The following is a 26,711-nucleotide window of genomic DNA, read 5'->3' as shown; positions in this document are numbered from 1 at the left end:
GGGTAGTGATGACCCATGGCTGGTGGGACCGGGATGAATGCTGGGTGGACCGTGAGCTGTGAGCAGTACTTCCATCAGCTCTGCACACAGCACCACGCGGACACGTCTGTCTGTGTCCCAGCCTTTTCTTTTGTAATACTTTTTGAAAATCTTAGATCAAAGTGGATTTAAATGCTGGCTTTCCATGGGCAGGATTGAGGCAGAAGGGGTGCAGCCCGGGCTCCCTGTCTGGTCTGTCACCCCCCTCACCCCCTCCTCTCCTTAAATGCCCTCCCCCCAGTCTCTCCTCTGAAGCCTAGGCCTCCTGGCTCCCAGGTGTGTGAGAGGGGTCTTTGCAAAACAAGTTTGATCTCCTCAGGCCCCTGTGGTTCCCAGGCTCTTAGGATAAAGAGACTTTTGAGAGACAACCCCCCACCCCCGCCTGACTCTCTAATCTCATCCCCGCCCCCTCTGTTTCTGATGGATGTTTCATCAGAATGAAACATTATGGATGATGATGAGCCTCTGTTTCATTGAGGCTCCCCAAGAGGAGGGGTGCTTTCAGAGGGACTGGCAAGCAGGTTAGGGACCGTGTTTTTGGTGACTTCTTTTCTGGACGGTGGATTCAGCCCTCTCACACTCTGCTCTACTTGAGTCTGAACCTGTGCACGAGAACGTGGGGTCTGAGCCTTCATGGATGACAAGGAAGCCAGTGTCTGGGGGGAGGGAGTATGGGGACTGCTCTGCTCCATCAGGGAAACTTTGCTTACCCCAAAGGTGATTACTCATGTGATAAAATGTAAACTGAAAAAGACTCGTTTCCACTGAGTTCAGAGTGTTTGCAAAGCAAAATTCTTCTCTCATCATACGAGGAGATTAACGGCCTGGCAGCGTCCAGCTGTTCAGGCGTCTGCAGCCTGAGGCTCCCGGTCTAGGGAGGGGGCCTGACCCGGGGCCCACCCAGTGCTGGCCGGGAAGCCTGTGCAGCCTCAGCCCCCTCCTCCAAGGAGCCTGCCATGCAGGACACTGGCAGCCCATTCTTCAAGGCAGAGGGTTTAACCAGCTCTCTTCACTCCCCACGGCCTGAAGGGAGTGCGTGGAGCAGGCACACTGAAAACCTCGCTGACTCAGCTGAAGGGGCGGACCAGGGCCAGTGTTCTAGTTTTTATCACAAAAGAAAGTGTTCATGCTCATGGGAGGTGCTCAGCCCTACATATACACAGTGTGGGGGATTCTGCAAGGAAAATAGCATTTCCTGAAATCGTGGAAGGGATGTGCCTTTATGATTCTCACTTAGGTAACGTCGCATGTTAAATGCAGAAGCAAAACAGGGTTAGGGTTAGGAGTTTCAACGCTCCAGGGCATTCATCTCAAGCTTAGCATCATCATAAACTGACAAGTCTCTTGGAATCAATTGGTCGGACAACTAAACCAACTAAGAGAACTTAGGGAATGCCTGCTGTACGGTGTACCTGGCCTTGTCGACCAGAGATAAAGTAGCTGTACAGCTTCTCTGGGAGTGCTGGTATCTGGTGGCGGGGGAGGTGGAGACCCTCGTCCCAAAGCCCACTGTGAGAGGGACCCCTGCAGTGATACTGAGCGGGGGATTGGCTGGGGTAGGGGGCACTGCAGGGTTTTCCACGACCTTTGAGTTTATGTTTGGGAAGACATCCTGCAAATGTGGAGGACAGAGAGGAGGGTGAGGCCAGAGGCAGAGATGAGCTGGGAGGTGGGGAGAAGTTGAGGAGGACAGCAGCGACTCCCCTGAACTGGAGTCTGGCCGCAGTTGAGCTCAGGGCTCCCCCTGCCTTTGGCGGGGGGGGGTCCCTGTAAGTCCCCTGCCCATGCCCTGAGGTGGAGGCAGTGTTGTGCTCACAGTCATTGCTGAGGCTCACTGACCTTTATCAGACTCACAGATGGTCCATGACCCCCGAAAGGTGGGTCCCAGGGTCAGAGGTCAACCTGCAGAGCAAGGCCTGGTGCGATGCTCCCTGGACCTTCCTGTATAGTCATTTCATCCAAGAGAATAAACTGGCAGAGCCATCAGGTCCCAGGAGAGCCCGGTGGGCAGGCGGGCAGGTTCACAGAGCAGCCGCCCCTGTGGTGGGAGTTGGGAGGTGCCCCTCCGTGGTGTGTTTGTGAACCTTCAGCTCCTTGGCAGCTGATGGGCAGTAAAGGTGGGGGCGGGGAGCCCGGGAGCTTCATCAGGTGGGAGCACTGCCCTACCCTGAGAAATGAACTTCCCATGTAGACACCCACATGGCCTCCCTCAGTACCAGATGCTTAGACAGTCCTTTGAAATTTAAAACTATTTTTAAATAGCCCTGATCTCCACCCAGGCTCAGTTGACAACTTTCTGTGGAAAAGCTTGAAAGGAAGGAACCGGGACGTGAGATGTCCTTGTCGCTGCCCTCTTGTGCACTCCCCCTCCCTCTCTCCACGCAGAAAACTTTGCTGGGGGTAGGTCACCCCAGCTGCACACCCCGCACAGCAACTCCCAGTGAACTTGGGCCAGAGGGACAGCTCTGTCTGTCTCAGTCTGTTGTCAGTAAAATGACAGTGGTTAAAAGACCTTTGCCCAAAACCTCGGGATTTAATTTTACCCAGTTGGTAGGAGAAGGCGATGGCACCCCACTCGAGTACTCTTGCCTGGAGAATCCCATGGATGGAGGAGCCTGGTGGGCTGCAGTCCATGGGGTCGCAAAGAGTCGGACACGACTGAGCGACTTCACTTTCCCTTTTCACTTTCATGCATTGGAGAAGGAAATGGCAACCCACTCCAGTGTTCTTGCCTGGAGAATCCCAGGGACAGGGGAGCCTGGTGGGCTGCCGTGTATGGGGTCGCACAGTCGGACACGACTGAAGCGACTTAGCAGCAGCATATATTAGCATCGGTTTACTGAAATTTCAGTCTGTCAGCACAGCTATTTTAAAAGTCAAAGGCCATGAATTGTTTCGGTTTGTTCTTTTTTTTCCTGTTCACATCCTTTTAACCTTAGACTCATCACCTACAGGATTCGTCCTACACAGTAGGTGTTTCCTGTCTCGTCAGCTTACTAGTTTCCAAGCCCTTTTTCCTTGTCAGCGGGCCGCCTAGAACCTTTAGAAGGTCTCTTAGAAATCAAGCTGTCTTAACAGAGACACTCAGACTTAGAGAACCGACTTATGGTTAAGGAGGAGAGAAGGGACAGTTAGGGAATTTGGGATGGACATGTGCACACTGCTGTATTTGAAATGGATAACCAACAAGGACAGCACAGGGAACTCTGCCTAATGTTATGTGCCAGCCTGCATGGAGGGGAGTTTGGGGGAGAATGGATACATGTATATGTATGGCTGAGTCCCTTCGCTGTTCACATGAAACTATCACAACGTTAATAACTGGCTATACCCCAATACAAAATAAAAAGTTTAAAAAAAAAAAAACACCATGAACAAAAAACAAAATCAAGCTCTCTTATTTACATTTTCTTATAGATACATTATGTCCTGTGTTATAGGACATATCCATATAACTATGTTATAGTCCTATGTTGAGGTTTCTGTGTCTGCAGTGGCCACAAGTAATTGTGTTTTATTCATTAGGTGTCTTACCTGTTTTGATGCTTAGAGTAAAAAAAAAAAAAAAAGATTTTTTTTTTCTCTGCGTTTTTCACCAGTCATGACAAAAACTATAAGAATTAGACACTTTAGGAATCCTGATTTGAGGTTTCTATTACTGTAAACTTTCAACTTTTCTGTATTTTTTTTGGGGGGGGTCTCAGTAGGATTCTAGAGCTTTGTACGAAAGGTATGTGTAAATCTTCTATATTTCTCGCATTTATTTTGAATAAGCGGGACAGTGAAAGTCCAGGAGGTATACAGCCGTCTTCTGCTGCTCTGCCCAATGCCAAGGCTCCCAGCACCAGTTTTGTGTCCCCTCCCAGAGAGAGGGAAGGCAACACCTGTCACTTCATTGCTTTTACCTTTCATCACTAATTAAATCTAGAGTGGTAACAATATTACTTGGGCTTCCCTGGTGGCTCAGACCGTGAAGAATCTGCCTGCAGTGTGGGAGACCCGGGTTTGATCCCTGGGCCTGGAAGATCCCCTGGAGAAGGGAATAGCAACCCACTCCACTGTTCTTGCCTTGAGAATCCCATGGACAGAAAAGCCTAGTGGGCTACAGTCCATGAAGTCGCAAACAGTCGGACACGACTGAGTGACTAACACACACACAACAATTACTAATTTCCCCAATGCATCTTCTTTAAAACCGGATATTGCATTTTGATGGCAGCTGTAGAAAGTCATGTTTCTAGTGGGCGGTGGGATCAGGGTCGCAGCCCCAGGGGAGCCAGGGCTGCAGTGCTGAGTGAAGGAGGGAGACCAAGAGACCCTTCTTCCATGGGATGCCCCAATACTTGGATTCACAGTACATGTCCTAGAGAGGGGAGTATGTTAACTCTTTAACTCTTGGAGTGAAAAGAACTTTCAGAGCCATTCTGCTCTCAGCCTGGAGGAGATCCTGGCAGGAAGATGCTGACACAGACAGAAATTGCCGGAACCACAAAGCCAGGCTGCTGGCCGAGAGCAAGAGTGGCCTGTCCTGAGAAGAGGCTGAGTCAGAGCTGCCTGCTGTCTTGCTGGCATCCTGTGAGGCCGGGTGACAAGGACGTGTCCCTATTGTCTGTCCCCCATTCTGCAGACACCCACCTACACTCTTCACCCCAGGAACCAGACCTACCCTCCTTACTTGGGATCAAACATGCAGGGCTCTTGGGCACCCAGGACAGTTCTGGGTAGACATTGGGCATCTCAGGTGAAAGGACCCCAGGCGATCCTAGGTTGAGACAATCCCCGGATGGGGGTTGGTAGAAGAAACCACTTTCCTTTCAGTTATGAATTTTTGAGTAACATTTAATGGGGGAGGAAAGAAGGCACTTCCTTCCTTTCTAAAGAGGATTTAGAGCTCAGTGGAGAGGGAGGAACTAGCTGATGCCTTGAGAACTGGGCTTTTTTTTTTTTTAAGGAAAATGTCCCTATGAGCTCCTGATGACCAGGCACTTCTTGACACCGGCAGCTGCCTGTGAAGTGTTGGTGGGTTTCCTGGCAAATAGAACAAGGCAGGCCCCTCCTCTAGTCGCTACCTTTCAGGGACTTTTCAGCCGGTTTTGATCAGAACGATGCTGGTAGGATTCATGCCGGCGCCGGTGTGATGGCTCACCGCCGCCAGGCTTTGCCTGTTGGTCAACACGTGAGCACCAGGTCCCCTCCGCCCGCCCCCAGGTGCAGGCGGAGATAAGCCCGGCCCAGGGAAGGGGTGCGTCGGGGAAGCAGGAAGCGCCGGGCAGGGCGCCACCGCCCCAGGCCTCTCCCTGGGCCAGGTGTGCGCGTGGGACAGGACAGTCTCCGTCCGTGCCGGGCTCCGAAGGTCGCGATCGGGGGGTCGGGGGCGGGCCCTGGAGGGTCGGGAGCATGACGGCCTTACAGCTGAAAGAGCTCTCGCAGTCGGGGCTCTACCGCCGGCGGAGGGACCGGCCGGACAGCCTGCGGCTCCCGGGGCAGCGGGAGGAGGTGCTCAGGTGAGTGGAGCCGCGAGAAAGGGGATGGGCAGCCTGAGCTCCGCGGGTCTCTCTCAGTCCTGAGTCCTCTACCAGTAATGGTAGAGCTGCGGACGGTGGAGACATGCATCCCTTTGGCTTCTTAGGACGCGTTTCAGAGGGGTTTTTCTCTGCTCTTTAGGGGTGAGGTTTGTGGATGGTGTCTTGGTTGGGGTCGGGGTGGCTTCGAAGGTTCTTTGTTACTGAAATGGATTTCACATAGGAAGGCAGAGCAACTTCTGAATGTACCTGGAAGGGAAGGAAGGACATCACAAACTCCCAGACCTTTGTAACTGGGGAGCTTAGGAGTTTTCTATTTCCATAACTTGTCTCAGACAACACATTTTTAGTTTTTGTTGCCCCTACTGAATTTCTTTCTTAGGTTTTAGGTTTTGAAAAGCCCCTGCCACATTAAGCTATGGGTTAAACTGCTGTGTTCTCTGTGAGGGGTAGCGGCTTTGTCTGAGGGAACCCTGCTCCTGACACCTATGCTGGGCAGCACATCAGAGTGTTTGTGGACCCTCTGTTCATGCATTTGATTTTTCCACTTAGATGTGGGAGGAATAAATACATTATATACTATTGCTCTTTCTCCTATGAATTTATTTTTAGAGTTTATTTAAAGGAAAAAAATTGACAAGGAAGCTCTTTAAACATATTAGATTTGTCTACAAATTTACCACAATAATTGTACTTTGGGAGGGAAACGTTTATTTGAAAATTGTCCACTCTTGTCTGCATTTGAAGAGAGCTGCAGCATTAAGTCGCTCAGTGGTGTCCAACTCTGTGACCCCATGAACTATAGCCCGCCAGGCTCCTCTGTCCATGGAAGTCTCCAGGCAAGAATACTGGAGGGGGTTGCCGTTTTTTTCTCTAGGAGATCTTCCTGACTCAGGTATAGACCCCATGTCTCCCGCATTGCAGGCAGATTATCACTGAGCCACCAGGGAAGCCCGGTGTTGACACCAACATTATTTGGATTTTTTTCACTATGACTTCGTGTGTCTCTTAGCTGCATTCAGTCGTCTTAACTTTGAACTGACTGGATTAAACAGATTTTTTGTTCTTATTGTCTGTGCCATGCAACTTGTGGGATCTCAGTTCCTTGACCAGGGGTTGAACCGTGGCCCCTGCAGTGGAAGTGCAGAGTCTTAACCACAGGACTACCAGGGATAAGGATGAGGTTTCGTGGGAATGTTGAACGCATCATGCTTGACCAGAGAGGCAGGTAATCACGACCACTGAAATGAACTCCAATCTATTCTTGCTCTGAGAGCAAAAACTTACCAAAAATAGTTTAATTTCAGATTTGAGATCCTAAAGAATTTACTTTTTAAAAAAGTTATATAAAACAACATTTGAGACCAGCCATCTTTTATTTATTTTCACAGTTGCCAGAGTCCCCATGAATGAGCCTACCTACATGTCAGAGGGGCTGGTTACCTGTGTAGTCATAGAGGCCTTTGAAACAATGCGATTATTTTCTTTTGTCTGGAGTTTACATTACCGGAAGAAGAATCAGTCTTAAGGTGTATTGCTTGTTGCCTTGGGTTGAGGGGTCGTGTTTCTGTTGATTCTGCTTTGTCGTCCCCTGGTGATAAGAAGGGATTTGGGCTTCTGCCATTTCTTTGTCCCCAGGTGCAGGGAAGTGACTGTGTATTTTAGGACTGCGAGCTTAGCCAGGAAAAAGTCCTCTATCGATTTAGAGAGGCAGGGTTTTCACCTCGGAAGTCTGTGTGTAGTATCAAGTCATGCTCCTCGGATAATAGGGGTGGGAGGGCTGACTTTGAGGTTAGACACGCCCAGTTCAGGCTGCTGGGTCAGGAAACCTAGATGAACCTCAAGAGGCTCCTCTTTAAAACAAGGATAAAGATCACTACCGTTATTCAGTGTTAAACCCTCGCCACTGGCTTAGCAGGAGGTGGTATTGTCGTGTGAATGTTGCCCCGTGTGGGCTACTCACTCAGCTGACACTCATCCTGTGTCTCCTTGTGCGCCAAATCAAGACACTGGGGATGAATGCCTACTGTGTGCTGGGTCGAAGCTGGGCCACCCTGACACCAGGGATGAGTGCCTACTGTGCGCTGAGTTGAGATTGGGCTGCCCAGGGACACCGGGGATGAGCACCTACTCTGTGCAGAGTCAAGGCTGTGCCACCCTGGGATACCAGGGTCTGGGTCCCAGAGGGTCACCTGCAAGTGTTCCTCCCATGAGCTGCTGTTGGACTGAGCACCTGTGACACCAGGCACCTCAGAGTTGCATAAAACCACGCTAACTCTGACCCCCACACACCTGTTGTTTTCTTGGCATGATCATGGATTCGGGCAGAAAAACCACCAGAGACTAGCCTGGCTCTGTTCACTGCCAGAAGACGTTTTCCTTTTGAGTTGGAACTGAAGACTGTGCTCTGCAACAGGACACATGTGTCTAAAGAGCACACGAGAGTCATGAAAGTTCTTCCTACCTCAAACTGAAACTGTTTAGAACAGAAGCTTGTGAAAGGCTTTCCTGAGAAACACTGCCGGTATCCACTTTAGACACAAATGTTCTTATGTAAAATCTACTTTTAGAAATAATCATGAAGTATGTCTCACATTCATACAGAACAGTGGTCCCATCAGCTTCTTAGAACTGCAATAACAAGTACCACACAGCCAGGGAGGCTTCAGATGCAGAAATATGTGATTCTGTGGAGACTCGGGGTCAGAAATCAGCCTGGCAGCTCCCCCAACAGCTTCAGGGGGTCTTTCAGAGTGTCTGATTTGTTGGGCATCACCCCACCCTGGCCTCTCATTGCATGGCTGTGTCCTCCCGTGGCTGTCCCCCCTGTGGCTATGTCATCCCATAGCTGTGTGTCCTCCCTTGGCTGTGTGTCCCCTATGGCTGTGTCTGCCCCGTGGCTGTGTCCCCCATAACTGTGTGTCTTCCCGTGGCTGTGTTCCCCCCATGGCTGTGCATCCCCCCGTGGCTGTGTGTCTTCCTGTGGCTGTGTGTCCCCCACGACTGTGTGTCCCCCATGGCTGTGTTCCCTGTGGCTGTGCATCTTCCCATGGCTGTGTCCCTTTCTATGGCTTTGTCCACCCCCGCATGGCTGTGTTCCCCCCATGGCTGTGTTCCCTGTGGCTGTGTCCCTTTCTGTGGCTGTGTCCACCCCCCATGGCTGTGTTCCCTGTGGCTGTGCATCTTCCCGTGGCTGTGTCCCTTTCTGTGGCTGTGTCCACCCCCCATGGCTGTGTTCCCCCCATGGCTGTGTTCCCTGTGGCTGTGCGTTTTCCCGTGGCTGTGTCCCTTTCTGTGGCTGTGTCCACCCCCCCATGGCTGTGTTCCCCCCATGGCTGTGTTCCCTGTGGCTGTGCGTTTTCCCGTGGCTGTGTCCCTTTCTGTGGCTGTGTCCACCCCCCCATGGCTGTGTTCCCTGTGGCTGTGTGTCTTCCTGTGACTGTGTGTCCCTTTCCATGGCTGCGTCCACTCCCCCATGGCTGTGTTCCCCCTGTGGCTGTGTCACCATGTGGCTGTGCCTCATGTGGCATCTTCCTCTCTGTCTTTTCCATCTTTCCTCCCCTTGTAAGGGCACCAGACATGTGGGTGTCACACCTGCCTGTTCCAGTGCACCCTCAACTTGTGCCTTAGTTAAGTTGGCAGACACTCCATTTCCAGTAAGGTCACATTCCCAGGTACCAGGGTCAGGACGTCTGCACGTCCTTTAGGGGGCAGAATCCCACCCATAGCAGTGTTTTTTCCCAAATAGTAAAGATCATCCCAGTGTGCAGTTTTTTAGAAACAGCTTTGTTGACATGAAACGAATGAGCTCAGTAGATACACAGTTTAATGTGTGGCTGGATCAGTTTTGAGAAGTACCACCGTCAAGGTCATGCAAGTCCCTAAGTCCCAGCCTGCGTCGGTGACCCTCCTGCTTCCCTTAGGAGTCTTGGCCAATGTGGTCACTCTGGCTGCGTTTTCATCTTCTAGGGTTGTGTATAAATAGAACCATTCAATCATGTACCCTCTGTTTTCTTTTGGCTCTTTTAACTCAGCATCATTGTTTTGAGACAAGTCCACGGTGCCTGATTCGGGATCATTCGGGACTGCTAAGCCGTTGTCCACTTATAGATTTACTGCATTTATTGGTTGAGGGTTGAGTGGTGTCCAGGTCTTGGCCGTTTCAAATGATATTTGCATGAATGTTCACATACAAGTTCTGTGCTTTCCTTTCAATTGCAGGGAAAGGCGGGGTTGTTTGGTGGGAACACACTTAATTTTTTGAGAAATGGCTAAACTGTTCTCCAAAGAGGCTGTACCATTTTGTAATCCCTCCAGCGGTGTTCCAGGAATCCATTCTCTCCGCATCCTCCCCCAAACTTGGTGAGGTCTGGGGCCTCAACTTTTAGCCTTTCTGGAGCATGTACTGACGTCTCCTTGCATTTCTCTTAACATTTGTGAAGTTGAGTGTTGTTTCTTGTGTTATTTATACAAGATATCCTGTATCTTTTTTGGCAAAATTACCGTTCAGGTTTTGCCCATTTTTCACTGTGTTATTTCTTACAGTATTCAGTTGAAACAGTGCTTTATGTATTCCAGATACAGGTCAGATATTGTCAGATACCTATTTTACAAAAATCTCCTCCCAGTCTGTGACTTGTCTTCTTATTTTTATAAATGTTTTTGAAAAGCAAAAGGATTTTTTAAAATAATTTTACTTATTTATTTTTGGCTGTGCCGGGTCCTTGTTGCTGCGCGGGTTTTCCTCTAGTTGTGGAGATTGGCGGCTACTCTCTACTTGCGGTTTGGGGCTTCTCTCTGCCCTGGTTTCTCTGGTTGCAGAGCACAGGCCCTAGGAACTGCAGCGCCCTGGCTCAGTAGTTGTGGTGCATGGGCTTAGTTGCATGTGGGACTGCATGTGGCATCTTCTAGATTAGGGAACGAACCTGTGTCTCCTGCATTGGCAGACAGATTCTTTACCATTGAGCAACCAGGGAAGCCCTGAGGTGTTTTTTTTCTTTTTTTAATTTTGATAGTTTATTCATCTTTTTATTTATATAAAGTTTTTGCTTTTTCTGTTCTATTTATGAAATATTTCCCAAACACAGAGTGGGTAAGATTATTAATAAATAATTTCGATTTAAATATAGAATAATGAATCTTTATACCAGCTTGGCCTCTCTCACAGTTCCCAGCTTTTCTGGCTGTGAGGGGTTCTCACAGGGTGCTGCACTGTTCACAGAGAAGGAAGGGCCTAGAAGACCCATGGTTGGCGCTTTGGGAACCGAGTGTTCAGAGTGTGAACTCTTGACTACTCACTTAGGCCTCTCTCAGGTTTAGGCTAAGATTTCTTACCTGACAGTCAGAATACACCTGATCATATCTTAAAAGTTAAAAATTTACCAAGGGTAACGTCCTGTAATGCCTGTTGAAACAAAACGGAATTTTTCTGCCTCATTGATAATTCATAGAGATTTGCCAGAGAAAATAGATTTTAAAAGCTAAAAAATATGACATTTTGGGGGGAAGATCCCCTGGAGGAGGGCATGGCAACCCACTCCAGGATTCTTGCCTGGAAAATCCCATGGACAGAGGAGCCTGGCAGGCTACCATCCGTAGGATCGCAGAGTCGAACACAACTTGAAGCAACTTAGCACGCACGCACGCACGCGCACAGGACATTTTTGTGTCATAATGAATGTATCGCTTAAAATTAAAACTAAACACTAGGAGAATATCCTGCTTTTTATCTTGCCTGAATATTGTCCTCCTGCCCCAGCATCTGTGTGGGGGGAGCCAGAGCTGGGACCCAACCCGGAATCAGAGCACAGAGAGTGTGTGCTGGCCTCTGAGAGTCTCTGCTGCCAGCTTTAGTTCGTAGCTCTAGCACAGAGAAGTTGTTGGGGCAAAACTGATATTCTGCAGTGGTTTACAAATTTTGTTTTATTTGCTTCACCTCGCAGCTTGTGCCCAGTGGTTGAACTCAAGCCCTCAGCAGTGAAAGCTCTGAGTCCTAACCACTGGATCCCCAAGAGTGATTCAGACTGCGCTTCCACTGCCAGGGGCTTAGGTTCCATCCCTGGTTGAGGAACAAAGATCCTGCAGGCCCCCGGTGTGGCAAAACAAAACAAAAAAGTGTCTCTCTAGAAAATTTCAGTAACATTTCCAGGTGCAAAAAAACATATTCTTTGTTTCATGGTGAAAACTAATGTCAGTAATCTAGGCTTGGAAGAAAAGTTATGACCAACCTAGATAGCATATTCAAAAGCAGAGACATTACTTTGTCAACAAAGGTCCGTCTAGTCAAGGCTATGGTTTTTCCAGTGGTCATGTATGGATGTGAGAGTTGGACTATAAAGAAAGTTGAGCGCCAAAGAATTGATGCTTTTGAACTGTGGTATTGGAGAAGACTCTTGAGAGTCCCTTGGACTGCAAGGAGATCCAACCAGTCCATTCTAAAGGAGATCAGTCCTGGGTGTTCATTGGAAGGACTGATGTTGAAGCTGAAACTCTAATACTTTGGCCACCTGATGCAGAGAGCTGACTCATTTGAAAAGACCCTGATGCTGGGAAAGATTGAGGGCAGGAGGAGAAGGGGACGAAAGAGGATAAGATGGTTGGATGGCATCACCGACTCAATGGACATGGGTTTGGATGGACTCCAGGAGTTGGTGATGGACAGGGAGGCCTGGCGTGCTGCGATTCATGGGGTTGCAAAGAGTCGGACACGACTGAGCAACTGAACTGAACTGAACTGAATCTAGGCAGGGTTGGAGATCAACTGATGTTTTGTTATTTAGTTGCTAAGTCATGTCTGACTCTGCAACTCCATGGACTGTAGCCCCTCAGGCTCCTCTGTCCAGGGGATCTTCCAGGCAAGAATACTGAAGTGGGTTGCCATTTCCTACTCCAGAGGATCTTCCTAACCCAGGGGTAGAACCCAAGTCTCCTGCATTGGCAGGCGGATTCTTTACCACTGAGCCACAGGTATTTTAGACAGTGAGGTTTTATAAAAGTATAACCAAAAAAGATCAAAAATTTTCCTAGATCTGGAACCATTCTTTGTGTGGCAGTCAAGAAATGCCTTGTAAGTGATTTAGCTGGAAGTAATTTCTATTCGGCACAAATTGTAGTCTGGGCTCTTCTTCATTTAATATTGTGCTGTATTTAAAGAATATACGGTCAGGTTGTGGGTTTTCTGCACTAGACGTTGGTGGTTCTGTCTGCGTCGTTAAGGTCCTGCCACGTGCCAGCGATGTGAGTGGGGAAGCTGGTTGAAATACTCATTGTCTGCTAGCAGAGAAGTTAGTGTGCGTGGAAAGCAGAGAGAGAGATACTTAAGAGAGCGCATGTTGTTAGAGAAAGGCCCAAGACGCTGCAGGAGCAAGTGCGTTAATTATCTTCTATGAGAAACAAATTACCCAGCACTTAGCAGCAATGGGAGCTGGCAGACTTTTTGTTAAGAGCCAGTGATAAATATCTCAGGCTTTGTGAGCTGTCTGTGTCTCAGCTACTCAGCTCTCTGTCATAGTGTGTGAGTGCAGGCTTGGAATATGTGAATCAAGGTGTTGGTGAACTGTATTTACAAAAGTAGCCGGGCAGCCAGATCTGACCTGTGGGCAGGATTTGCTGCTGGCAGGCCTGCAGTCACCATTGTGATCATCTCCCATCTCCTGTGGGCCAGCGCCTGTGCTGAGGGTCTGGGAATCTGCCTCTTCCTAAGGCTGGAAGGGGATGGGGTGTGAGTGGCCCCAGAGAGGGGACGAGAGTTACAGCGCTTCATAGCCCAATCCCAGAAATGACCAGTTACCACTCTGCTGACCTGTTTTCACTGGAGCTGTGGTGGGGTGGTGGCACACAGATGTGGGTACTGTCAGGGAACTGGAAGGACCATTGGGATGAATGTGGGGAACCTGCAGCAGGGCCGAGATGTTCGGTTAGCTCCGAGTCTCACAAGGAAAGTAGGGGTTTACAGCCAAGGCGCACGCGGGGGTTGGTCAGCGATGGAGAATTACTGAGAGGGACGATGGGGCTGGGCGGTGTAGTGGGGGAGGGATTGAGCCAAACCAACCTCACGGGATTCCTGCTGAAGACAAGCTAGGGCTTTGGACATCACCTGGGATGGGGATTTGGGGGATGGGGAGAGGAACCAATCAGATGCAGAGAATCTGATGGAGGTGGGGGGAGGGATTCGAGGATCTGATGGAGGTGGGGGTTCTGGCTCAGCTGCCGAGCAGGATTCCTATGAAACTGGACACTTAGAAGTCAGGGTCTCCTGGTCAGAGAGCTTGGCGGGAGTGTTTGTGGCACCAGAGGGGGGATTTGTTGGCACCATTCTCAGCATGCATCTTCCAACTGGCTTTCCTGGTAGACTGAGCTCTTTGAAAGCTTGGTCATTTTGTTCTTTCTCTTTTCTCAGCTCAGTCATGTGTCCTGGGCCAGGACAGTTCTGGTGGCATCTCTGCTCTCATTTATGCAGTAAGTAGAGATGGTTCTGGTTTGTGCTTTGCTGTGCTTGGTGTGGACTGGGGACAGGCAGGTGTATGCCACCCTGGCATCAGCTCTGTTAACAAGAGGATTAGGGCCCCAGAGTCAGGAAGACTCACGTCCCTTTTATATCATTTAAGTCATAAATGTGGAAGACACCGCAGGGCACCACTCAGCCTCCTGAGTCCTGTGCTTCCCCTGCACAGGCCTCCCTTCCACAGCTTCCTGAGAGTTTGTGGGTGGGAGGGGCAGAGGGACCCCTCCCCGGGCTCAGGGGGACACAGGTGGGAGGCTCCCTGGATCCTGGTGATTTTACCATGTGCCCCCTTCCCTGCCCAGCATCACACACAGGTGTAGGTGTTTGTCTGGATCCAGGTCTGAGTGCAACCTCAAGCAGTGAGTTGGGTCCAGTGGAGAGAGGATCCACAGGGAGGTCAGAATAAGGAAGGCTCACTGTAAAGATGGGTCACTGACTCTTAAGGGCTCAGATGAGAGGGGCTGCAGGAGGCCGGGAGGAGCAGCCCTGCCCACCCAGGACGCCCACTGGGGGCGGGGCCAGGAAGAAGGGGCAGCAGGCTGAGTGGCATCTCCATGGCCCAGTGCCCAGATTTGGAACAGAGCCCCAAGGGGTGCTCTCGAGGAGTGGGCGGGCCTGCCTGCAGTCAGAGCAGGTCAGGTTCGGTTAGGTTTGGCGTGACCACCACTCCTCTAGCAGCACAGACTTGTGCCCACTGAGGAAAGTTGGGGACTGGCCGAGAGCTTCCTCCCTAAGCCTGCGACCTGCCTGCAAAAACCTAGTTCACCCAGTGGGTAGGGGGCCTTGTAGGACGAGGGGGGCTGCATGGATCGGAAGAGGGGGACATGGAGAGACGCTAGCTGGCACTGGATACCCTGCTCGGCCCTCACGTGCCCCAACAGTACCTCAGGGGCATCTCGGGCATGATAGATGAAGCAGGTCCCTCGCCAAGTGTGGAGTTAATGAAAGTTTTTAAAGTTATCAGAAAACACGATATTTCAGTTCCTCCACTTCCTCTTGTCCAGTATTTTCAAATGTTGCTTAATGTGCTAGAATGTACAGGAAAACATGTCCTGTGTTTAAAAGAAAACAACTGGCAGAGAGACATGTAGATTAAAATTTGAAAGGGTTGTTTTGACTTGAGCAAAATGTTCCTTTCTGTCCTTTGTCGTGAACGTCTCACTGTTTTTCGTTGAGGAGGCTGGCCTCACAGTCAGCTGGGTCACAAATGGTCAGAGTAACTCAGCTGGCTTCCTCCTCCAGCTCCACCAAAGGTCAGCGATAGGGGAGCCGTCCCAGCTGAGTCAGAACTAAAATAAGAACCTAGCTGAGAGCCAGAAGGCAAACAGGTCGTAGCCACCTTGGTCGTGAAGGTGCTCTGGACGCTCTGCAGAAGAGTTCATCGTAACTCGGCTTTCCCTGAAGTCAACACTCTCACTCGAAATACTGCCCTTCTGTGTTTGAAACACAACACCTTCTCGAGTTTGTGTGTTTTGCTCAGGTCACAGTAGATCCCTTAAAAAGGACATTTAGAGGTGAGACTGTGTGTTTGTGGTCACAGAATGAGTGACAAGAGAAGTGACCTGAGGGTGGAGGGGCTGCTCCAGGTGCATTTTCCCATGAAAGACGTTAAACACGCAAAGAAAACCTGCCCAGCCTATAAGAGGAATTCTGAGCATGTTCTTCAGGTTAACCAAACCCTGCCCTTCTGAGTGACTATGGGGATGCAGTGGGAGGGGCCTGGAAGCCGCTTGCAGATTCCAGGCACTATGGCAGTCCAGGGGGTTTCGTTACTGAGGGCATGAAGCCAGGCTGAGGTCGTGGGTGGGACCCTTAGATGAAGTCACCCAATCCCGGGGGACCTGGGGCAAGGACATATCTGCCCACTGGCTGGCCCGTCCTGTCCCCTGGGACTTCACATGGGTAGAGCTGATCCCACTGGTTGGGAGCTGGGGGAGCCTAAGGGCCTGGTTGGGAGGCGTGTCTGTGCGGGCTGGCCCCTTTGCAGGAGGAGCAGGCTTAGGGCATCGCGAATTCCACAGCTCCCAGACACAGGTCAGCCAGCACAGGCCAGAACCCAGAGGAGCTTCCAGGAGGAACTGGGCGTGGGCAGGCCTGGAAGGCCGGAAGCTGGGGAGGAAGGGCCTATATGTCTCTGTCCTGTTGGACAGTGTCCGCAGAGCTGGGAGTGTTTTATCATCACCAGTCAAGGCGACTGTCAGCAGCCCTCCCCACTCGTGGAAACACAAGTGGGTGTGGTTTTGAACAGGAGCAGAGATTAGGTGTCAGTGGGCTGCCTCTGTGTGGCAAGACTTAGTGAGTCTTCCCTGCCTCTTGTCCCTCATCTGTAATAAGCTGCATGTGTTTGGAGTTGGGGAGTCCAGCCCCCCACAGAGCCATGCACTCTGCCCCCCACCCCAGAGCCCACAGGGTCCCCACCAGGGGGCTGCCCACCTGCCCATCATTCCCCAGTTTTCTGCTGTTAAAGATTGTGCCTCTTGCTCCTGTTGATGGAAATAATCAATAAACAGTCCACAATAGGAATAGAGAGAAGCTTGTGACTTTCTGAGCCAAACTGTGGACTGTAACCCAGAAGACAGCCACTCGGGTGACTGAGAACCTGCTCCGGGGAAGCCGGGTCTCAGTACAGTTTTCTCTTTGTCAGAACAGAGACCATTAAACACGTCAGGGACGCATTCCTTCAAGGTTGAAAAACAACAGGCCAGCGTGTGCAGAGCCAACGTGGCCTTGGCCCCTGGGAGGGAGTCATCGTCTGAGGACTAGCACTGGCGTCCTGGAAGGGCAGCGTTTAACCTTTACTTTAACAAGGACGCTCTTCACTTCTGGTCAGTGTGTCCTTTTCTCTAATAATTAAAGCAGGTGTATGATATATGCCTGATAGGCCACAAACAGGTATAAACTTGGAAGTAAGTCTTGTTTGAGCCAGAGTGGCATCCCCAGGCCCGCGTGTGAGGACCCCTCTCATGCCTCCCTCCCCCCTTCCCCCCACCGGGCTGGGCCTACACAGCAGGTGACAGGGGTGCAGCCCCCCTTCCACCTGGTGGAGGACGAGAGCACCTGAGCTCTGCACTCTGGCCCTTCCTGCTGCATGGCTTCCTTCTGCTCTGCAGCCGCGAGCACTCTGACCAAGGGGCAGAATATCACGGGAGCAGCAGCATCCTGTGCTCTGGCCACCCTCACCTCTGTCCTCCTGTGGAGGAAATGGGCGTTTGTGCCAGAAACGGGGGCGTGAGAAGGAACCTGCCAGCACCAATGTCTTTACTTCATGTCACAGTTGTTTTGTTTTAGTAGAAAAGGAAAATCAGAGTGAATCTCCCATTTGAGTGAAATAGAGATGCAGTGAGGGCTTCCCAAGTGAACTAGTGGTAAAAAACCCAAAAAAACCCAAAAAACAAAAACCAAAAACCCGCCTGCCAATGCAGGAGATGCCAGAGGCCGGGTTCAATCCCTGGGTCAGGAAGATCCCCTGAGGAGGGCATGGCAACCCACTCCAGTGTTCTTGCCTGGGAAGCCCCATGGACAGAGAAGCCGGCAGGCTACAGTCCATGGGATTGCAAAGAGTTTAACACGACTGAGCACACATGCACACACACCCAGAGAAACAGTGAACACAGTCAGTCTGCCGTGTGGTTATTTAATCAGGATGTCCCCACATGCTGAATACACGGGGCTCTTGGAGCCAGAGGTCTTGGAAGCTCCTGCCAGGCGCTGGGGTAACATCAGCATGGGACTGCACCCACAGAAGGGGGAGCATTGACCTGCACGTTTCTATGTCGGAGTCCGTTTCCCAGGCAGTCGGTCAGCACGTTCCACTTGGTGTTTACCAACCATGTAGATGAGGACCTGCCATGTAGCACCAGGCGCTCTGCTCAGTGCTGTGTAATTACCTTATGGGAGAAGAATCTGGAAAATAGGGAATGTCTGTATATGCATAACTGATTCACTTTGCTGTCTGGAATAAAGTAACAACATTGTAAATCAACTATACTCAAATAAAACTTTAAAAACCCACGTAGATGAAATGTTTGGTAATGATGCATGTAATTCAGTTGAATTCAATGTAATTCAATTCAAATAATTCCAAAATTATTTGAGAGGATTTGAATTTTAAAAGTGCCAGTTATTAAAAGTTGCTTTTTAACTTTGCCAAACGTGCTCAGGCTTCTGTCCAGGCCCTCGTTGTTTGAGCTCTTAGGAATAGCCGCCATTCTTGATCTGTTACCTTGGGGCAGGTTATTCATCTCGGGCAGGGTGTTACATCAGGGGCAGAATTTGTTCTGGCTGAAATCATGGCATCGGCTGGGCTGGTGGATGTGCAGCACGTGGGAAGGCTGAACACCGGATTGCAGGATGTGGGAATGGTCAGCTCAGCAGCAGATGAGCTGCGTGTGGTTCCGCATCCAACAGGCTGTTGGGTGCACTCAGCCTGGGTCCTGAATCCTCCTGCTCTGGTCTGAATGTTTGTGCACCCCCAAAATTGCTATGTTGAGATCCTGACCCCTGAGGCTTGTGAGGCCATGAGGTCAGATGTGAAGGTCTCTTGAATGGGACCCGTGGAGCCCCTGTCCCTCCACCACGGGAGGGCTCAGCGAGGAGGTGCCAGCCAGAACCCAGGGGGCAGGGGCAGAGTCCTCACCTGGTCCGGCCACACTGGCCATCCTGGCGCCTTGGTCCTGGGCTTGCTGCGTCCAGGACCGTGACACATGAATTTCCGTTGTTTATGAGCCACCTGGCCAGTGGTGTTTTGTTACAGTGACTCTAAGGGACTGAGACTCGGCCCAGTAGATGAGAAAATGGTCAGAGCTCATGAAATACAAGCCTCTCCAGTCTGGATGGATGTCAGGGACGTCTGGGGCACAGACCTGTCCTGTGGGATCTGCCAGAGGGACTCCATGTCAGCCACGATGAGGAGGGAGGTTGATCAGACAATAGAAGCCCTCTGGAGAACCTCTGGGAATCCTAGAATCCAGGAAACTACCTCACAGGCCCACTGCTCAAAGCTGGCCTTGAGGTGTTTTATATTAAAACAGCTTCCCACTTGCTTCAAGGCTGTCTTGCTGCGCTGTGCAGGCTGTAGTGATCTCGGTCAAGGGAGTTCAGATAAATGTTTTCTTATGGTTACAATCACAGTCTAAAAGAATTGTTTGCATTTCTTAGAGTGACATTATTAAGTGCCAGAAATGGTTTAAAAGTAACAAAAGGCCTGGATATAAAAATTGAGCAATGGTGTTGATTTGGCCTCAAATTACCCCTTGTCCTCTTGGAGGAATAACTCATGTCCAATCTGTGTGGCTGGGTGGGGATGTGAGGGACCAGCTAGGCGGCCCGTGCAGCCCCCACCGGTCGGTGCCACGTGGTTGCCCTTCCACCCTCAGCTTCCAGACCCTGGGGAGCAACACACTGTTACCTGCGTGAATCTTGCAGGGAACACGCGTGGCTCCCGGCCACACGCAGGCTCCCTGTGCTGAGTGGGTCGGGCACCTCTTATATACCTGCTAGGTCTGCAGAAACGCTACAAGCATGCAGTAGGAATTCCTAATGTTCTGATGTGACAGTACATACTGTTAGGAAGTAACTAACACAGGCAATTACTTTGTAAGAAGCTGAGACCCCCAAAAGAACAGTGGCCCCCTGCTGCCCAGGAGATGCCCTCAGGCTGTGTTGAAGGCTCTAGGGGCTGAGAGGTGGGACTGGACAGGCTGCCCCCTCCCCCATCTACTCCCCAGGCTCCAGATCCCCACCGCTGCAGGGCTGACGGTGAGCGCTGCGGGCGACCCTGTGGAAGGAGCACAGCCAGGTGCAGAGCATCCCTTGTCCTTTACCCGAGATGCAGACCCAGGAGGACTGGCCGCTGAGTTACAGGCTCTTACAGGCTGACTGGGGCCAAACAGGAGGAGTTGTAACTGGACACGGCCTCTCTCCCTGGCACCCCTTCGGGAGCCTGGGACTGAGCTGTCACTGCCCAGAGCCGAGGAGGGAGCGGGTTCCTGCCAGCGCCCCCACCAGCTGTTACTTCCCCTGGAGGGCGGCCACACAGCCGGTCCTTTGTCAGGGGAGGGCCCTGCAGCTTCCAGACCCACCGCAAGCTCAGGAGCAAGCTCAGGACCGGAAGGGCTGCATGACCCTGGAGCAGCTGACGTGTGGGAACCGGGAGGGGAGTGCGGGGGAGTGACCAGGGGAGCCGCCTGGGTGTCCTGCGTCCCTCCATCCCCTGTCCCTCAGTCCTGCCGCTCCCACCATGGCACTCCGGGGCCCGCGCCCAGCCGTCATCCCGGAGGACCAGGAGGTCCCCCCGGCGGCCCGTAATGGGGAGCACCAGGGTCTCAGCAGCCAGGACGAGAGGGCCGAGTCCAGGCTGCAGCGCCGGCACAGCGATGTCAGGGTCTACAAGGAGTTCTGTGACTTTTACGCCAAATTGTGAGTGGCCCCCTCCCGGGCCCCCTCCTGGGGCTGGAGTTCACTGCCTTGGGGTTTGACCTGCACCTTCAGCGGGTCTCCTGCCAGGACTGGAGGTGGGGGGCGAGGATGCCCAGGACGAAGTGCAGAAAAGAAGGAAGGAGAGAAGGAAGGTGCTACCTACAGGCAGGAGGCGGGCCCTGCTGACTCCTCCTGGGAGCTGGAGTGGAATCACTGCATCTCCATCTCCATCTCCCGGGGTGCTTAGCAGGGAGGGGAGTTTACCTGGCCTGAGTCTCTGCTTCCTCCATCCACTCCCTGTGCTTTCGCAATAGATATCCCGCTTCTCTTTACCTGAGATAGCAAGCTTCTGACAAGCTCTAAGACCAATGGGACCAATACAGTTACACTGTAACCAGAATGCTTGGTGAACTCGAAGTGCTTTGGGGGCTCACATTCCTGCACTTTAATGCTAGAATATACGTTTCACACACTTCGATAAACAAGGCACTTGAATAACAGAAGGCTCGGTGATGTCAGGTTTTCTTTTGTGGAGGCGGATCTGTGGAGGCGGATAGGCTGAGACAGTTGTGACCAAACCACCACCAAGGCTTTCATGCTCCCCAGGCGTACATTTCCCACCATGGAAATCCTCTCTGAAACATTAGCCTGTTAATTGTAACTAATCCGACGGCAGCTTACCCTGACTTTTACAAGTAGCTTCTATCATCTGCAGTAACCGTGTCAGTCACTGTGAGAAGACTGAATAGGTCAGTGTTCAGTGTGGGCCTCACTTTACCATCTGGGGGTATTGACCGCGGGGGGCTGTGCCCCGAGCGAGGGTCAGGGCTGTACAGGAACTCTGCATCTTCCACTGAATTTTGTTGTAAACCTGAAACTGCTCAAAAACAGCCCATTAAAAATATATATATACATACAGTGCCAGCGGGTCAGGGAGGAAGAGCAAGGTAAGCAGTTGAGTAGGTTGGTGAGATTATTGGTTTGTTAGGGCTTCTTTCCTCAAAGTTTCCGCTAGTGTTCTCTTTGCTTTGTTTTCTTGCTAGTTGTTAAAATGAACAGTTCTTCAAAAACACCGAACTTTATCTCTAAGACTAATTTACTTTTCCTGTGTGTGGGGGGAAAACTTGCTTTTATAATGTCTCTGCCTGTTTTCTAACTACATTCTAATCTGTGAGTATTTGAACTTGAGTGTAAATGGTCTGTAGTGTAATGAGCATAAATGGGTCAGTGATAAACAATTTGATATGGGGACCCATTCATAGTCTTAAAAAATATTGAGGTCTCCAAATACCTCTTGTCTTTAAAAATATTGAGGTCTCCAAATACCTCTTGTTTTATCAGTATTTACTGTATTAGAAAATAAAACTGAGAAAAATTTTAAGTACTTGTGATTAGTTCATGTAAAATAACAACATGCTCATTACACATTAATAATATTAATATTAATTTTATATGAAATATGTTTCCAAAATGACAAAACCCTGGTAGAAAGAGTGGCATTGTGTTAACATTTTTGCAAATTGTGTGTCTCAGTAAAGCCATGCCACCTGCCTTCATCCTTCTGGAAGATGTTGTTTTGAATGAAGTTTATAAAGAAATTGTGGCCCCTGTAGAGATGTGGGGAAGGGGGGCCTTTCCTTCTGGAGAATGTCACCGATCTGGGAAATCAGTATTCGGGGCACTCCAGGGTTTCTCCTGTAGCTCTCTTGGAATTCTGCTAAAATCACTGAGAATTCAGTGACTCTTTTGAGAGAATTTTAAATTAGTAACAGTGCCTGATGTTTGAGTAACTCTTTTTGGTTTCCAAAGTGGTTTTATAGGCTTTTTCTTATTCAACTCTCGGAGCAGCACTGGGCCTGTGGGGGCGGCTGTGGGCCACCACACGTTGTCGAGGAGCACCTGTGGATTTTGGTCCCTGTTGGGAGAAGGGGACCAGAACCAAACTGCCCTCGTTTGTCCGGCTCGCAGCAGAGCCGGGTGACAAGGGAGCGATGGCTTCTCTCCCTGACCCCCAGTACTTTTTCAACAACAAATAGAAAGTTCGATTCAGTAGGAGACTTAGGTCAAGTTTGCCAAGTGTCAAGGCCACGTCCCTCCCTTCCTTTCCTGGCAACGCTTTAATCGAGTTTTGTTGGTGTGGGGTCGTGGACATGGACTTCTGCATGGGGTGTGAAGTCGACAAAGCAGGATATTGCTCTGTGAGACCGTTGCCAGGAGAGGGCGGGGTCGTCTTCCGTGGGAGTGGGGGTGAGGTGTGCTCTGTGCAGACCTTGCTGAGGAAGCAGTGAGATATGGGCTGTGATGGGGACAAGGCAGCGGTCCTCCAAGGGTGGGGGGAACTCCTCCTCCTCCTTGGGGGCTGGGCAGGCTGCAGAGGTTGGCAGTGACTGCCCAAGCAGGGCTGAGTGGGTGTCTGGGGGCGCAGACGCTGCCCCTGGGACCCGACACACAGCGGAGCACATGCTCTGAGTGGGCGTCTGGGCATCTGAAAATAAACCCACAAATCATGAAGCTGCAGGGCCAGCACCAGCTCTGCCAGGGCCTTCCCCCTGGGGGCCATCCAGAGACCCAACAGTCCTTCACCGGAGCCCACAGTCTGGAGAGATCTGATCGGGGGTTCGGTCAGGTGCTTTCCCTTTACTGAATGCACCCAAGTGTTCAGAGTCCAGGGGAGCCCTGGCTGGTAGCTCGTCAGCTGGGGTCTTGTCATGGTTCCTCTTTCCTGACAGGTCTCTCAGGTCCTGTCGAGCATGATACCATCATCCCATTGTGGCTCCTGGGCGGGGGAACTGGGATTCTGGGCCTGAGTCTCCCCTGAACCAGACAGCTGTGTGAGGCTGGGCTTGTCAGTCTCTGGACCTGCACATCACCGGCTATAAAATGGTCTCAGGATGGGAAATTCTGTGGCTTTCAGATCCATCTCCCAATGACCGTGTTCGGATCCGTCTCCAAGTGTCCGTGTTTGGCATTTGTCCCCCTGTAGGACTAAAGCTGCTTTGGCAGGGCCTCAGCATTCGGGGCCTGTATCTGGGCTGTGCCTTCAGCGTGTCCAGACCATGTTTAGGGGGAGTTCAGTGAAGCCAACGTCAGGCCTTCAGTTCAATCCTTTGAGGTGGCTCATGAGGCTCCCCTGCAGCCCTGGCTCCTCACGGGCTGGGCAGGGGGTAGGGTGCCCTCTGGGCTGTTGGCAGGAGGATGCAGGATGTTAGTGAACCAGAGGGTCTGCACCCAGATGCCACGTGAGAAAGTGGGCTTGAGACCTTGGGTCGCAGGCGGGAAGCCAGCTTTATGGACAAGACACGGTTGTTGTGACCCCAGACCAAGCTGTCAGGAAGAGCTGCCATCTGTGACCCATATCCCCTGTCTGTCTGTTGCAGCAACATGGCCAATGCCCTGGCCAACGCCAGCTGCGAGCGCTGCCGGGGCGGCTTTGCACCCGCTGAGAAGATTGTCAACAGCAATGGCGAGCTCTACCACGAGCAGTGCTTCGTGTGTGCCCAGTGCTTCCAGCAGTTCCCGGAGGGCCTCTTCTATGAGGTGGGTGCGGGTGAGCTGCAGGGGCGGGGCAGTGATGCTGTGTTGGTGGGGGCTGGGCAGTGATGCTGGGTGGTGGTCAGCCCTGTGGATGCCCCCCAGCACCTGTGTCCTAAAGGGGCTCTTATTTGTGAGGTGGGGGCACCCCTTCTTATCCTGTTCTTCTCAGTGTCTCCTCTTCTTTCCCAAACACCTATTCTTCCTGATCCTATGGTTGTTACCATGGGTGTTGGGCGCAAGTGTGTTCATGCTGACTGGCCTGAAGTGCCCCCTCATGTCTGCTTTGGGGCTGGTCTAGGGACGGCCTCAACCTGGGAGTGAGGACAACAGTGTATGTGTGTGTGTGTGTGTCTGTCTGTCTGTATGTTCTGTGTGTGTCTATGTATATATCTGTGTCTGTATGTGTCTGTGTATATCTGTGTGTGTGGTGTGTGTCTGTGTGGTCTGTGTGTGTGGCTGTGTATGTGTGTGGCTGTGCTTGTGTCTATGTGTGAGTGCGTGCCTGTGTGATCACCTCCTTGTGTGTCTGCACGCATGTCTCTATATGGTGATATGTGTACACAGTTATGTGACACCCAGAGGCGGCTACTGTTTGGTTTCTCCTCCTGCAGATTTTAAACTTTTCCTGTTTTACAAGCCATTCCTGAGGAAGGAAAGGTGGCTTTTAAAGGTCATTAGTAAGTCAGTTGTTGGTCAGTCCAACAGTGTTTTCCCATAGGAATGGGGCCTGGGAGCGGGGCTCGCAGCCAGCCTGTAGAAGTCATGGGGCTGCAGAGCAGAGCAGTGGGTGTGTCGGGACAAACTCCAGAACACCGTGTTGCTCAGACACATCTTTTCAGCTCCTACCGTGTTCCCAGGACACACATTCTCTACTACAGAAACCCTCACCGTCAGAACAGGAATCTCTCTTTCTGTCAAGGGTGATAGCCTTCAGGGGACCATGGTTCTGGGGACCGAGCAGGGTTGTCCAGTCCCTAAGCTGGTGCAGGGGAGGCCGTGGCCCCTGGCACCCAGGCCCGCAGAACAGTCCTGGGAGTCCAGGGAGCCTGCCCCAAGGAGACATTGGTCTCCACACTTGTAAAGCCCTCTACCTGCCTGATCTCCTTCTTGAGGCCCAGAGAGGCTACGTGCCCTTGACAAGAGCAGACTAGTGACGTAATAGGGTTATACCTCAGTTTAGTCTCTGATATCTGATATGGTTTTCTTTCCCTGACCTACTATTTTCAGAGCTAAGATTTTTACTGAAATGGGTAATTATGGCAATGGCCTTATGAGAGATTCTAAGGAGGGAAAGAGAAGAGGCAGGCTCCTATCTCCACGGCTTGCTGTTGCCTCTCCATCACTTTCTTTTCCCCATACTGTGAGAAGGATACAAGCAGTCCCCCAAATAGAAAACATTAATAAACTAGATAACATTGAACTCCAAGTCTTCTAGGTGTCAGGCATCCTTATCAGTGGAGGACTGAAATCACTGTGAGGGAAAGAGGGTTCCTGCTTACCTCGGTAGGATATGCTGCTCGTGCGAATAATCAAACAGTAAATGCAATTTAACACTTGTAACATGCTTTCCTAAAAACTATTGATCAATTGATAGATTGACTTGGCTACATCAGAATCTTCACTGCATCATGTGGGATCTTTGATTCTGGTGCAAAGGCTCTCTAGTCGAGGCACACAGGCTTCGTAGTTGAGGCACACGGGCTTGGTAGTTATGGCACGTGGGCTTGACTGCTCCTCCACTTGTGGAATCTTCTGGGACCAGGGATCAAACCCATGTCCTCTGCATAACCACTGGATGGCCAGGCAAGTCCCGATACTTACATTTTGATCATTTGTATAGTAATAATCTTTGTAATGGGCTTCCCTGGTGGCTCAGATGGTAAAGAATCCACGTGCAATGCAGGAGACCTGGGTTCAATCCCTGGGTCGGGAAGATCCCCTGGAGGATGGCATAGCAACCCATTCCAGTATTCTTGCCTGGAGAATTCCATGGACAGAGGAGCCTGGCGGGCTACAGTCCATGGGGTCACAAAGAGTCGGACATGACTAAGCACTGCACATCACACAAAAGTGTTGACAGTTAAAATAGGCTAGAATATTTACTGTCTGTAAATTTGTTTTTTCAACATGAGGAGAGGGGTCTGTGGTTCTCCTCCACCCTGCAGGTGGGGTTTGAGCCAAGACCTGGTGAAGCCTGGTGAGCAGGGGTCTCATTGCTCTCTGGAGGCAGAGAGTCACTTCTGGTCTCAGCTGGTCAGGGAGCCTGTCCTGTATCCACACGCAGGCATGTGGAAGGTGCCAGAGGGTGCCCTTCTGCTTCACAGGCCTCAGGAGGATGATGGATCCTGGGGCTGTCTCCTACTCAGGGGGGCCGGTACTTTCTGTTTCAGTTTGAAGGAAGGAAGTACTGTGAACATGACTTCCAGATGCTCTTTGCTCCTTGCTGTCATCAGTGTGGTAAGTGTTGGTGCCCAACCTGCCGTGAAAAGTAAGTTTCCTTCTGCAGGACTTCCTCCCACGAGCTGCGTAGGAGGGAGAGTCGTCAGGTGCTTGTCAGCCGCACTCCCCGTCATCGAGGTTAACCACTTGGAAGAGTCCCAGCCCGAGAGCTCCGGTTCTCATGGCCCAAGGGGTGACTGACCCCAGGACCTGCTGGGCTTCCATGCAGTTCCCTTTTGTCAATGCAGTTGGTGGGG

The 26,711-nt window shown here is 51.1% G+C and overlaps 1 protein-coding gene across 14 annotated transcripts in view; it reads left to right on the top strand.

Moving 5' to 3' along the window:
• Positions 1 to 26,711, top strand: part of LIMS1 (LIM zinc finger domain containing 1) — an 82,294-nt gene that overhangs the window by 44,959 nt on the left and 10,624 nt on the right. For 3 of the 14 annotated variants that reach the window (XM_044925956.2, XM_044925959.2, XM_044925958.2), the window contains exons 2-3: positions 23,859 to 24,018; positions 26,382 to 26,472. In XM_044925956.2, coding sequence (XP_044781891.1) covers positions 23,859 to 24,018; positions 26,382 to 26,472 — 251 coding nt within the window. Of the gene's footprint in view, positions 1 to 5,394; positions 5,544 to 13,959; positions 14,019 to 20,218; positions 20,482 to 23,858; positions 24,019 to 26,381; positions 26,473 to 26,711 lie in introns of those variants that run through there. The other 11 variants (XM_044925952.2, XM_044925954.2, XM_025261108.3 and 8 more) reach the window with 9 other exon arrangements.

The sequence above is a fragment of the Bubalus bubalis genome, chromosome 12 (assembly GCF_019923935.1).
Source record: "Bubalus bubalis isolate 160015118507 breed Murrah chromosome 12, NDDB_SH_1, whole genome shotgun sequence".
Lineage (NCBI taxonomy): Eukaryota > Metazoa > Chordata > Mammalia > Artiodactyla > Bovidae > Bubalus > Bubalus bubalis.
The sequence above is the reverse complement of the archived record's forward strand: the minus strand, read 5'-3'. Positions and strand labels throughout refer to the sequence as shown.